Source organism: Macaca mulatta, chromosome 7 (genome assembly GCF_049350105.2).
Source record: "Macaca mulatta isolate MMU2019108-1 chromosome 7, T2T-MMU8v2.0, whole genome shotgun sequence".
NCBI classification, from domain to species: Eukaryota; Metazoa; Chordata; class Mammalia; order Primates; family Cercopithecidae; genus Macaca; species Macaca mulatta.
Window position 1 is genome coordinate 92,611,554 of NC_133412.1, and position 14,756 is coordinate 92,626,309.

A 14,756-nucleotide genomic window follows, 5' to 3' on the forward strand; every position below is an offset into this window, starting at 1 on the left:
TTTGTTAAAGAACTGAAAACCATAATGCTAAATTATGAGAACACATGGATACATAGAAGGGAACATCACACACTGGGGACTCTCAGAGGGTGGAGACTGGGAGGAGGGAGAGGATCAGGAAAAATAACTAGTGGGTACTAGGCTTAATACCTGGGTGATGAAATAATCTGTACAACAAACCCCCATGACACAAGTTTACCTATGTAACAAACCTACACAGGCACCCCAGAACTTAAAATAAGAGTTAAAAATTAAAATTAAATAGTCTTTCTAAAAAACAGAGGAACCAGTTGTCTTCATTGATGATCTTTTCCAAACATTTAAGAATGAGATAATGCAAATCCAGAGAAAGAAGGAACACTTCACAAATATTTGTATTAGTCTAGAATAAAATTGATATCAAGTTTACTAAAGATATGAAACCTAACAAGATACAAAAAATACAAAATTATAGAGAAAAATATAAAGAAAATCTTTAAAAATCAAATACATAAAATGTATGATAACCAAGTTGACAGCGTCTGAAAAATTAATCAATATAATTCATCACATTAACAGAATAAAGGATAACTGAATATGGTCATAACAATTGATGCCCCAAAACAATTTGATAAAATTCAGCCACTCATTTATAATTTAAAAAATAAAATTATCAGTAACGTAGAAATAGAAGAAAACCTCAACAATTTGATTAAAGATAGTAGCAATAGTTGTCGGTCAGTTATATTCAGGATTGAAAAACATAAAGACCAGAAAAACAGTCTTCACTATTACTACTTCTATGCATATTTTATTAGAGGTCCTAGCAAATGTATAATACAAAAATGAGAAATAATAAGCATAAATACTGGAAAAGAATAAACAGGACTATTTTCATGCAGAAACAACATGATTATCTAATAAAAATTCCAAAAGAATAAAGTAATCTCTATTAAAATTAGTAAGTAGCCGAGTGCAGTGGCTCATGCCTGTAATCCCAGCACTCTGGGAGGCCAAAGCGGGTGGATCACCTGAGGTCAGGAGTTCCAGACCAACCTGGACAACATGCTGAAACCCCGTCTCTACCAAAAAATACAAAAACTAGCTGGGCGCAGTGGCGTTCCTGCAGTCCCAGCTACTCCAGAGGCTGAGGCAGGAGAATCCTTTGAACCTGGGTGGCAGAAGTTGCAGTGAGCCAAGAGGGCGCCACTGCATTCCACCCTGGGAGACAGAATGAGACTCTGTCTCAATAAATAAATGAAGTCAAGAAGGTTTCTGAATTTAAGATCAATATACTAAAATTAATTGTAACAGTATGCAAGACATCTCCACTGAAAATTACAAAATACTGCTGAATAAAATTTTTAAACTTAAGAAAAATAAGAAATATATTACATTTAAGAAGTAGAAGACTCATTATTATTCAGACATCCAATCCCCTCCCACCATTCCTCTATATATTTAGTACAATTCCCTTAAAGATCTTAGCAAGCTTTTTCGTGAAAATGCACAAGAAAATTTAAAAATATATATGTGAAACTTTTACACTGTTGGTGGGACTGTAAACTGGTTCAACCATTATGGAAGACAGTGTGGCGGTTCCTCAAGGATCTAGAACTAAAAATACCATTTGACCCAGCCATCCCATTACTGGGGATATACCCAAAGGATTATAAATCATGCTGCCATAAAGACACATGCACATGTATGTTTATTGCAGCACTATTCACAATAGCAAAGACTTGGAACCAACCCAAATATCCATCAGTGATAGACTGGATTAAGAAAATGTGGCACATATACACCATGGAATACTATGCAGCCATAAAAAAGGATGAGTATGTGTCCTTTGTAGGGACATGGATGCAGCTGGAAACCGTCATTCTCAGCAAACTATCTCAAGGACAGAAAGCCAAATGCCACATGTTCTCACTCATAGGTGGGAAATGAACAATGAGAACACTTGGACACAGGAAGGGGAACATCACACACAGTGGCTTGTTGTGGGGTTGGGGGAGGGGGAGGGATAGCATTAGGAGATATACCTACTGTAAATGATGAGTTAATGGGTGCAGCACACCAACATGGCACGTGTATACATATGTAACAAACCTGCACATTGTGCACACGTACCCTAGAACTTAAAGTATAATAATAATAATAATAAAGAAAATTAAAAAAAAGAAAATACTCTGTGTGATACTATAATGATGTATACATGTCATTATACATTTATCCAAACCCACAGAATGTGCAACACCGAGAGTGAACTAGAATGTAAACTATGGACTCTGGGTGATTATGACATGTCAATGTGGGCTCATCAATTGTAACAACTGTACCACTGTGATGTGTGATGTTGATAACGGGGGAATCTATGCATGTGAGGGGCAGGGGTTATTTGGGAAATCTCTGTACCTTCTCAGTTTTGCCATGAATCTAAAGCTGCTCTAAAAACAGTAAAGTCTCAAAAACACAACAATAAAAATATATATGTGAAAATGCAAAAGGCTTTAAATAGCCAACACTGAAGAAGAAGAACAAAGCTGGAAGGTTTATGCTACTAGATTTGAATGCTTTTTAAGACCTTATAGTAACTTAGACATTGTGGTTATGGTGTAAGGATATACAAGTAAGATTAATGAAATAGCGTTCATGAGCCAGAAGTTGACTAGCATACATACAACCATTTGATACAGAACAAAACGCTGCTGTAATTCAGCGGGGAAAAATATAGCCTTTTAAATAAATTGTGTGGGAGCAATTAGATATTCACTTAGAAAAATAAATGTTCCTTTTCCTTACCTCATATCATACACAAAATATTAATATGAGATGGAATATATGTCTAATTACAGGAAGTAAAATAACAACATATTACAATGTCATGAACATAATGAATTATCTTCATATTTTTTATTCCTTAAGCAGTACAAACAACAAGTAGGTGTTCAATTATAATTTGTCTTTTTCTCTTCATATTTTGATGAATATAGTCTCCTGTAATTAAATTTTAGCTTCTAATACTCATTGGATTATAGTTATTGCTCATGAGTCCATGCATTGGAATTAAAATATTGATTTCCAAATTCATGTATCTTTATCCCCAGTTTTTTTTGTTATACTTTAAGTTCTGGGATACATGTGCAGAACGTGCAGGTTTGTTACATAGGTATACACAAGACATGGTGGTTTGCTGCACCCATCAACCCGCCATCTACATTAGGTATTTCTCCTAATGCTATTCCCCCTAGATCCCCAACCTGTGACAGGCCCCAGTGTGTGATGTTCCGCTCCTTGTGTTCATGTGTTCTCATTGTTCAACTCCTACTTATGAGTGAGAACATGAGAACATGCAGTGTTTGGTTTTCTGTTCCTGTGTTAGTTTTCTGAGAATGATGATTTCCAGCTTCATCCATGTCCCTACAAAGGACATGAACTCATTCTTTTTTGTGGCTGCATAGTATTTGATGGTGTATATGTGCCACATTTTCTTTATCCAGTCTATCATTGATGGGCATTTGGGTTGGTTCCAAGTCTTTGCTATTGTGAATAGTGCTGCAATAAATATATGTGTGCATGTGTCTTTATAGTAGAACGATTTATAATCCTTTGGGTATATACCCAGTAATGAGATTGCTGGGTCAAATGGTGTTTCTAGTTCTAGATCCTTGAGGAATCACCACACTGTCTTCCATAATGGTTGCACTAATGTACACTCCCACCAACAGTGTAAAATCGTTCATATTTCTCCATAGCCTCACCAGCATCTGTTGTTTCCTGACTTTTTAATGATCGCCATTCTAACTGGTATGAAATGGTATCTCATTGTGGTTTTGATTTTCATTTCTCTAATGACCAGTGATAATGAGCTTTTTTTCATATGTTTGTTGGCTTCATAAATGTCTTCTTTTGAGAAGTGGCTGTTCATGTCTTTTACCTGCTTTTTGATTGAGTTGTTTGTTACTTTTCTTGTAAATTTGTTTAAGTTCCTTTGTAGATTCTGGATATCAGCCCTTTGTCAGATGGATAGATTGCAAAATTTTTCTCCCATTCTGTAGGTTGCCTGTTCACTCTGATGATAGTTTTTTGCCATGCAGAAGCTCTTTAGTTTAATTAGATCCCATTTGTCAATATTGGCTTCTGTTGCCATGGCCTTTGGTGTTTTAGTCATGAAGTCTTTGCCGATGCCTAAGTCCTGAATGGTATTGCCTAGGTTTTCTTCTAGGGTTTTTATGGTTTTAGATCTTACATTTAAGTCTTTATTCCATCTTGCATTAATTGTTGTATAAAGGGTAAAGAAGAGGTCCAGTTTCAGTTTTCCGTTCCCAGCACCATTTATTAAAAAGGGAATCCTTTCCCCATTGCTTGTTTTTGTCAGGGTTGTCAAAGATCAGATGGTTGTAGATGTGCGGTGTTATTTCTGAGGCCTCTGTTCTATTCCATTGGTCTATATGTCTGTTTTGGTACCACTACCATGCTGTTTTGGTTACTGTAGCCTTGTAGTATTGTTTGAAGTTAGGTAGCATGAATCATTTTAGAATATACTTTAAGTGTTTCACAGTAAAAAGAAAGCTAAGGATCTTTGTTTCTGCAGGAAGGAGGGATGCCAGAAAGATTAAAATGATCCTTTTGAAAGCAAACATTTTCTCTTTTCTCTCTCTGTCTCCCCCTGCTTCCTCAACACCATTTGAAAGTGTGCAGGCAGGCCAGGCGCGGTGGCTCAAGCCTGTAATCCCAGCACTTTGGGAGGCTGAGAGGGGCGGATCATGAGGTCAGGAGATCAAGACCATTCTGGCTAATATGGTGAAACCCTGTCTCTACTAAAAAATACAAAAAACTAGCCGGGTGAGATGGCGGGCGCCTGTAGTCCCAGCTACTTGGGAGGCTGAGGCAGGAGAATGGCGTAAACCCGGGAGGCAGAGCTTGCAATGAGCTGAGATCTGGCCACTGCACTCCAGCCTGGGTGACAGAGTGAGACTCTGTCTCAAAAAAAAAAAAAAAAAAAAAAAAAAGTGTGCATGCATATGTGTGTGTGTAAGGTTTATAATTACAAACTCTTCTGTAAAGGAAAATTATTGATTAGTTTAAGTTGCAGAAAAGACTGAAAAGTTGAAAAATTATTTGGCGTGCAATCCATCTATTCCATAGTTAAATATCATTAGTTGCATAATGCCCAGCAAAATATTTTCAAAGGTTTTCTTTTTAGATATATGTCTGCTTCTAGTCAGACACTCTATTGACAAATCTATTGACAACCTACATAACATGTATTATGAGGAAGATAAGAGTAATTTGTCTGTATTCAAGGAACTTAAAATTAACTTGAAGAAAAAAGAATGAAAAATGAAGGGATCTAGGCTTAGAACAAATTTGTATAACTCTTGTTCAAGTGTCCCTTCTGTTTCAGAATATCAGCACAAATGATATAACTGGAAAGTAATTAAGTGGCAGAGTAAGTGAAATGAACCACAGATATAGTGGAGATTGATATGAGTTCCATGTCTAGAAAAGTTTTTACTACTTAGGAGAGAAGGCTTGAGATATACTGAATAATGTGGTTACATATAGACAGAGGAACTTGTTTAGCTAAAAATAATAAAACAAGTAGGAATAGGACAAAAAAGTATCAATAATGCAGAAAACCACGAGGCTGTTTTTACTGAAATATTAGAAAACAAAATTGGATTTTTAGGGTGAGTGAGGAGTTGATTGTGACTATCCAGGAGAATTTTGGGATTGATAAGGCAGTTACCACAGGTTTATAAAGAAGAAAGTGATATGATGAAAAAGAATTTTTATAAGTAATGTGAATTTCCTAAGAATAAACTATATTTGTGGGGAGATTACATTATACAACATCTACAAAATGGAATTCTATATACCTATTAAAAAGTTATGTTTCTGTATATTAATATCAACATATTTTAATGTAATAAGTTAAAAACTCAAGAAAAATAACTATACATATAATATAAAATTTGCAGTCTTAATAAAAATGATATAAATGTAAATATTAATACCCGTAACACTAACACACACACTGTACTGAAGTGTGTATTGTTTTTCTGGAAAGCTATCTAAGAAACTCTTAAAATGTTCACAGTCAGTTATCTTTCTGTTATTTGTGATGTGCTTTTTCATAATAGCATAAACTACTTTTTTAAAAGATAATTAAAAGAAAAAAAAACGTATTTTAACCAGCTTTTTAAAAATGGCTGTTATATTTCTGATTTTAAAAATACTTCAGCATTCAATTTGACATTTAAAAATAAATGTTGTTAAAATCCCCGATTTTGTGGATTTTTCTGTGGATTGAGTCAACTGACTTAATCTAGATGATGAATATGTACTACATAGTTTATTCATTCAACAGATATTCACTTAGTGCTTTTGATGTGTACTATTCCAGATGCTGGAGCATTTATAAACTGCTTTGTATGTATTTGAAAATTGTTCTGTTCTGTTTAAATGCAGCTTCAAAAATTAGGTTTCAAAAAGAAGCATTAGTAGGAATTCTTAAATATGAGACATAAAACTGAAGGGAGCTATAACCTTTTTAGACATATAAGTGAATGGCTCTAATTACATATTTGATGCAATTTAATATTTTGCATCATTTTTCTCAGAGCGGGAAATTGGCCAACAGATATGTTTACATAGGAAAAAAAATAAATCCCTAGTTGGATAAATGTTCCTATGGGATTATCTCAAAGAAACATATAGCAGTGCGGTCTCTCTTTTTCCTGTTTCTGATGATTGGGAGAGTAAATTGCAGATAACTGTTAGGGATACAGGAAAAGGAGATAGAAGGCCATTCCTGGGATTCACGTAAGGCGCCATCACAAAAGTATTCTTCCCTTGTCTTGTAAGTAATAACAGCACAAAAAGATGACTACACATACTTTATTTACTGAAGGTGTTTTGTAAAAACCTAGATTAATTTAAAACTATTAGCAATGAAGGTAATTTTTTAAAAAGCTGAACCAATAGACCCACTTTGTAATAAGCACGGGCTGATGACAAATTTTGTCATAAATTTAGATGATTATACTGAAAGAACTGTATTTGTTTTACCAACATAAATGTTACGTCAAGCTAAGTCATTCTGAAACCTATGACAAATAACCATGCACAGGCCAACCAGCTAACTACTACATAGCAATAACCAGGTAAATGAATGAATAAATACAAGCTGAAAATGAAATTAGTTGTTACATTTGACTGTGGGCTGTTTGTACACATTGTCTAACCATATAGAGGATGTATTTGATGTGAAAAATATGAAATGTTGAATGAACAAATTATGTAAATAATTATATACAAATATGTGAAATGTATATAATAGACATGTTATAAATAATATATATACTATACATATATTTGACACTTCAAAAGTATGTAGTGGCTATTACTAATACTGATCTGTGAGGGATTAATGCAAGAATGGAGCATGGAGGAAATAAGGTAAGTTTCTCAGGACCTAATTCATGTATCTTTACCAGAGTCCATTTCAAAACATGGTTCTTGAGAATGCTGGATGTATTTTCTATATCATTTTCATGTTAATAAAACTCAATATTATTATGTGACTATAAAACTCACCAGAATCATTATCTTATTCATAGAGATTTTTATAGCACAAAGAGGCATTAGATACCATAGAGTCCAATTTTTTTTTAACTGAGAAGAAAATCCTCAAAAGGAGAGTTACTTGTCCTATGTCACCCAGTGGGCAGCTTACCCAGGTGTCCTGTAGAGGTCTTCTGATTCTAATTCACGACCTATATATTTGTGGTTTCATGTACTATTAATGTTTTTATTTTTGTCTTCCAGAAACTTATATTCTGAATTCTACTGACTATTTGGTATACTTCTCTGGGCCATTAGTAAAATCACTGACCGACAAAATTCCACAAAAGTAAGGGTCCTTGTAAGTTCAAGTGCCTTGACTGAGTGCCAAATGTGGACACCAACGTGAACATTTCTTTCCAATATGCATCATTTCCCTACCCCTTATTCTCACTTATTTTGATCATTATGGGATAAAGTTGACAATATGGAAAGAACAAACCATTCAGTGGTATTTGAATTTATTTTGTTGGGACTTTGCAAATCTCAAAATCTTCAGATTTTATTCTTCTTGGGATTCTCTGTGGTCTTCGTGGGGATTGTCTTAGGAAACCTTCTCATCTTGGTGACTGTGACCTTTGATGCACGCCTTCACACACCAATGTATTTTCTGCTTATCAACCTCTCCTGCATTGATATGATCCTGGCTTCTTTTGCTACCCCTAAGATGATCGTAGATTTCCTCCGAGAACGTAAGACCATCTCATGGTGGGGATGTTATTCTCAGATGTTCTTTATGCACCTCCTGGGTGGGAGTGAGATGATGTTGCTTGTAACCATGGCAATAGACAGGTATGTTGCTATATGCAAACCCCTCCATTACATGACCATCATGAGCCCACGGGTGCTCACTGGGCTATTGTTATCCTCCTATGCAGTTGGATTTGTGCACTCATCTAGTCAAATGGCTTTCATGTTGAATTTGCCCTTCTGTGGTCCCAGTGTTATAGACAGCTTTTTCTGTGACCTTCCCCTTGTGATTAAACTTGCCTGCAAGGACACCTACATCCTACAGCTCCTGGTCATTGCTGACAGTGGGCTCCTGTCACTGGTCTGCTTCCTCCTCTTGCTTCTCTCCTATGGAGTCATAATATTCTCAGTTAGGCACCGTGCTGCTAGTCGATCCTCTAAGGCTTTCTCCACTCTCTCAGCTCACATCACAGTTGTGACTCTGTTCTTTGCTCCATGTGTCTTTATCTATGTATGGCCTTTCAGCAGATACTCTGTAGATAAAATTCTTTCTGTGTTTTACACAATTTTCACACCTCTCTTAAATCCTATTATTTATACATTAAGAAATCAAGAGGTAAAAGCAGCCATTAAAAAAATACTCTGCATATAAATGTAAAACATACTTTTTAGTTGACACTTTTGAAGAGACACTGTCTTGTTTGTTTGAACATTTAAGAAACTCATTTTTAATGTATCAGGTTCGTGCAAAAGTAATTGTGGTTTTTGCCATTAAAGTAAATGACAAAATTAAAGTGCTGGCAAAAACCGCTATAACTTGTGTACCAGCTAATAGTTCAAGTCTGTATGAGGAAACAGTAGATGTAATTGTTAAAAAGCAAACACCTTTTCGTGATCTTTTGTGGTCAAACACATAACATCTACAGTTTGGCTTGTATACATTTAACTCCCACCTTTATCTGTTTCTCTGATGCAAATTTGAACAAAATAAATAAGTTACCTGTGATTTAGTTTTTTCATCTATACAACTTTGTTTATATGCATCTTTCGTTATTATTTTAGCATACTCTTAAACCTCAGAAAACACATTATTATTGTTACGATTTTTGTTGGTGGTGGTGGTAATCTATGTTTAGAGAAAGCACACAGATGACATCTCATCACAGTAATTTATCCAAGTGCCTTACAGACTAGAAAACTGCATGTTCTGGGTAATCCATGATTAGTGTGTATTAAATTATACCAACTTGCTTGCCGTAAGCACAGTGTGTTCAACCATTCTTCACATATTTTGTGAGCCTACAGAATGCCAGAAGATATAGCCAGGGCTTCAAGAAACTTATACCTATGGATGGATAGAGAGAACTAAATTAGTAATTGTTCTGTGGCACGAACAGCACTGTTACATGATGCACAGGGTGCTTTGAGAGTGCAGAGGAATGACGTCTCAATCAGGGCAGGGCAGGAAGGTTTCCACTCATAGTTAGCATCAGCTAGATGGAGAAGAAAGACATTCCATGAGAAAGAAATAGTATGTTGAGAATGCGTAGAAGCATGACACAGAGGAGAACCTACACATAATTTCACTGAGCTGGGTCGTGGGCTATGATGTCAAGAGATGAGATAGAGAGGTATGTCAAATGTAGTCTGATCATATAATAGAAAATATAGGACACTCTTTGGAATTCAAAGCCATGTCATGCTGAAATTTAAAAGACAGACAGGAAGGGAAAAAAAGTAAGTATAGACCATTCCTGTCCATACTTGTACATTGTACTGCTTCTGTTCCAAGTTTACCTCCTCCTTCTTAGCTCTGTTCATATTTCTCTTTGCCATCTAGGCAACTAGGCCTGTAACTCAATAGAAGGCAAAAGCAAATTTAAGGCAACTGGTATGGGAGATGGCTCCTGTCTTTCAACTTCAGCATAAATCCAAAAAGAACTTTATGCCTTTTATTGGATACCTAGTATCCAGAAAAGCCATTCCAGAGACTGCAGATAAAACATTGAATATTAGGTCTCTAACATGCCATTAGATCATTTGTTACATAAAGGGCATCTAACATCAGCCTTAGTTGTTTTATACTGAACAACCAATTTTATGGAGAAAACATTTTATATACAAGTTGAATTATTGTAGCCAACGATCCCAGCCTCAAAATGCATTTTCAAACATTTTTTTTCTTTCTTTCTGAATCTCAGAATGTAGCCTTGTGTTGTAAGACTTTATCTCCCTTTCCCACCAGGTACATTCATACACAGTGTTTCTTATCTAGTTAAGTGCTTGCTTAGAAATCTTAGGGGCCGATTTTGAAACAAACAAGGCAGGGAAACCTGGCTGCAGAATCCTCTCTTGAGAGGGGAATTACTTACAGTTAAACCACCGCTACCAGGCCACAGTCAGCAAAAGGCAAATCAGACCTCAGGACAGGCCATTACTCAAGATAACCTTCAGAACAAGACACGCAGACCTGCACCTTCCTGCACTATTCTCACATATTTCCCATATCTTTTCCGTCTTAAACTCATTTACTCAGCCCCCAAACGGGGAATGATCTGTTAAAGGCATGAGCCTGGCCATTTCCCATCTGCTCACATTCGAATAAAATTGTTTGTCTTTTACTACTCCTGGCTTCACTTGTTTTCAGCCTCTGAGCGGGGTGGTAGACATGGATGGGTGTGTTGGGGGCTCGGTGGGCAGCGGGGAGGGGAGATATTTAAGCTGGTTGTATTTTAAGCTGGTTATATTAGATCTGTCCACCTTGGTCTCCCAAAGTTCTGGGATATAGGCATAAGCCACCACACCCGGCCAAGACAATCTCTTAATAAATGATGTTGGAAAAACTGTATATCCATATGCAGAAGAATAAAATTGACCATTATCTTATATTATACACAAGAATAAACTCAAAATGGATAAAATACTTAAATATAAAACCTGAAACTGTAAAGCTAAGAGAAGAAAACAGGGAAAATCTCCACAATATTGATCTTGGCAATGTTTTCTTATATAGAACTCCAAAAGCACAGACAACAAAAGCAAAAATAGACAATTGGATTGCGTCAAACTGAAAAGCTTCTGCACAACAGAGTAAACAACTAACACAGAGAAGAGACAACTCACATATTGAAATATATATATATTTGCAAACCATATATATAATAAAGGGCTAATATCCAAAACATGTAAGGAACTCAAAAACAAACAATTTAAAATGGGCAAAAAGATCTAAAAAGACATTTCTCAAAAGAGGACTTATGAATGATACAACAGATATATGAAAAAATGTTCAACATCACTAATCATCAGAGAAATGCAAGTTACAAACACATCAGATATCCTGTTGACCCAGTTAAAATGGCTAGTATCAAAAAACAAACAAACAAAATAAACGCTAGTAAAGATACAGAGAAAAGGGAGCTTTTATACACTTTTGGTGGGAGTGTAAATTAGTAAAGCAATTATGAAAAACAGTACAGAAGTTCCTCAAAAAAATAAAACTAGAACTACTATATGATCCAGCAATCCCATTTCTTCACATATACCCAAAGGAAATGAAAACAGTTCATCTGCACCCCTATATTTATTGCAGTGCCATTCACAAAGGCCAAGATATGGAATTAAATTAGATATCCATCTACAGATGAATGGATAAAGAAATGCAGCATATATAAGTACATATATATGTATAAACACACATGCATACATACACACACATACAGTGAAATACTACTCAGCTATAAAACAGAATCAAATCCTGTCATTTGCAACAACATGAATGAGCCCAAAAGACATGTTAAGTGACATAAACTAGGCACAGAAGGATAAATGCTCTATAATCTCTCATATCTGGAACCCAAAAAAGCTGATTTTATAGACACAGGGAGTAGAAACTGGTAACCAGAGCCTGGGAAAGTCAAGGAGAGGAAGAGTACTGGGAGAGGTTGGTCAATAGGTACAAAGTTACATTTAGTCAGAAACAATAAGGCTTGGTGTTCTGTTAAGCAGTAGGATGATTATGACAATGTAGTATATATTTCAAGGTAGCTAGAAGAGAAGATTATGAATGTTGTCATCACGAAGAAATAACTGTTTAAATTAATGGATATAGTAATTACCCAAAATTGATTATTATACTACACATACATACATTGAAACATTATATTATACCTCATTAACATGTACAATTATTATGTGTCACTTATATATTTAAAGGCAAAGAGAATAAAATACCTAGGAATCCAACTTACAAGGGAAGTGAAGGACCTCTTCAAGGAGAACTACAAACAACTGCTCAACGAAATAAAAGAGGACACAAACGAATGGAAGAACATTCCACGCTCATGGATAGGAAGAATCAATATTGCGAAAATGGCCATACTGCCCAAGGTAATTTATAGATTCAATGCCATCCCCATCAAGCTACCAATGACTTTCTTCACAGAATTGGAAGAAAAATACTCTAAAGTTCATATGGAACCAAAAAAGAGCCCACATAGCCAAGAAATTCCTAAGCAAAAACAACAAAGCTGGAGGCATCATGCTACCTGACTTCAAACTATACTACAAGGCTACAGTAACCAAAACAGCATGGTACTGGTACGAAAACAGATATGTATAGACCAATGGAACAGAACAGAGCCCTCAGAAAAAACACATCTACAGCCATCTGATCTTTGACAAACCTGACAAAAACAAGAAATTGGGAAAAGATTCCGTATTTAATAAATGGTGCTGAGAAAACTGGCTAGCCATATGTAGAAAGCTGAAACTGGATGCCTTCCTTACAGCTTATACAAAAATTAACTCAAGATGGATTGAAGACTTAAGTGTAAAACCTAGAACCATAAAAACCCTAGGAGAAAACCTAGGCAGTACCATTCAGGACATAGGCATGGGCAAAGACTTCATGACTAAAACACCAAAAGTAATGGCAACAAAAGCCAAAATTGACAAATGGGATCTAATTAAACTAAAGAGCTTCTTTTGCACAGCAAAAGAAACTATCATCAGAGTGAACAGGCAACCTACAGAATGGGAGAAAATTTTTGCAATCTACCCATCTGACAAAGGGCTAATATCCAGAATCTACAAAGAACTTAAACAAATTCACAAGAAAAGAACAGACAACCCCATCAAAAAGTGGGCAAAGGATATGAACAGATACTTCTCAGAAGAAGACATTTATGCAGCTAACAGACACAGGAAAAAATGCTCATCATCACTGGTCGTCAAAAACACAATGAGATACCATCTCATGCCAGATAGAATGGTGATCATTAAAAAGTCAGGAAACAACAGATGCTGGAGAGGATATGGAGAAATAGGAATGCTTTTACACTGTTGGTGGAAGTGTACATTAGTTCAACCATTGTGGAAGACAGTGTGGGGATTCCTCAAGGATCTAGAACTAGAATACCATTTGACCCAGCAATCCCATTACAGGGTATACACCCAAAGGATTATAAATCATTCTACTATAAATCATTCTACTATAAAAAACATACACACATATGTTTATTGCACTATTTACAATAGCAAAGACTTTGAACCAACCCAAATGCCCATCAGTGATAGACTGGATTAAGAAAATGTGGCATATATACACCATGGAATACTATGCAGTCATAAAAAAGGATAAGTTCATGTCCTTTGCAGGGACATGGATAAAGTTGGAAACCATCATTCTCAGCAAACTATCACAAGGACAGAAAACCAAACACCACATGTTCTCACTCATAGGTGGGAACTGAACAATGAGAACACATGGACACAGGGCGGGGAACATCACACCGCGGCCTATCAGGGGGTGGGGGTCTAGGGGAGGGATAGCGTTAGGAGAGATACCTAATGTAAATGATGAGTTGATAGGTGCAGCAAGCCAACATGGCACTTGTATACCTATGTCACAACCCTGCACGTTGTGCACGTGTACCCTAGAACTTAAATTATAATTTAAATAAATAAATAAATAACATTTTTTAAAGGCTGAGAAGGGAATAGCGAAGCGATAATGAAGAGGAAAGGGTACAAAATCTCAGACTGGAGGAACAACTTTTAATGATCTATTGCACTGCATGATGACCACATTTAATAATAATGTTCTGAAGATATATACACATCTCTAGATATATGTATCTAGAGAGAGAGGAGAGAGAGAGAGAAAGGAAGAGATGGGATCTTGCTCTGTCCTGGAACTCTTGGCCCTAAGCAATTCTCCTACTTCAGCCTCCTGAGGAGCTGGGACTATAGGTGTGCACCACTGCAACTGCTTGATTAGAAAAAACATTTTAGAGACTCCTTGTCCAGGCTGGCCTCAAGCTCCTGACATTAAGCTATCCTCCTGCCTCAGTCTCCCAGGTAGCTGATTACAGGTATAAGCCACCACACCTGGCTCTGTTTTCTATGTTTTAAATTGCTAAAAGAATAGACTTTTAATGTCTCATCACAAAAAA

The 14,756-nt window shown here is 36.1% G+C and overlaps 1 protein-coding gene across 1 annotated transcript; it reads left to right on the forward strand.

Moving 5' to 3' along the window:
• Positions 1–8,038: 8,038 nt before the first annotated feature.
• OR4K13 (olfactory receptor family 4 subfamily K member 13) lies at positions 8,039–8,953 on the forward strand. The gene is given in 1 exon segment (NM_001193841.2): positions 8,039–8,953. A coding segment is annotated over 1 exon segment (915 nt).
• Positions 8,954–14,756: the final 5,803 nt, after the last annotated feature.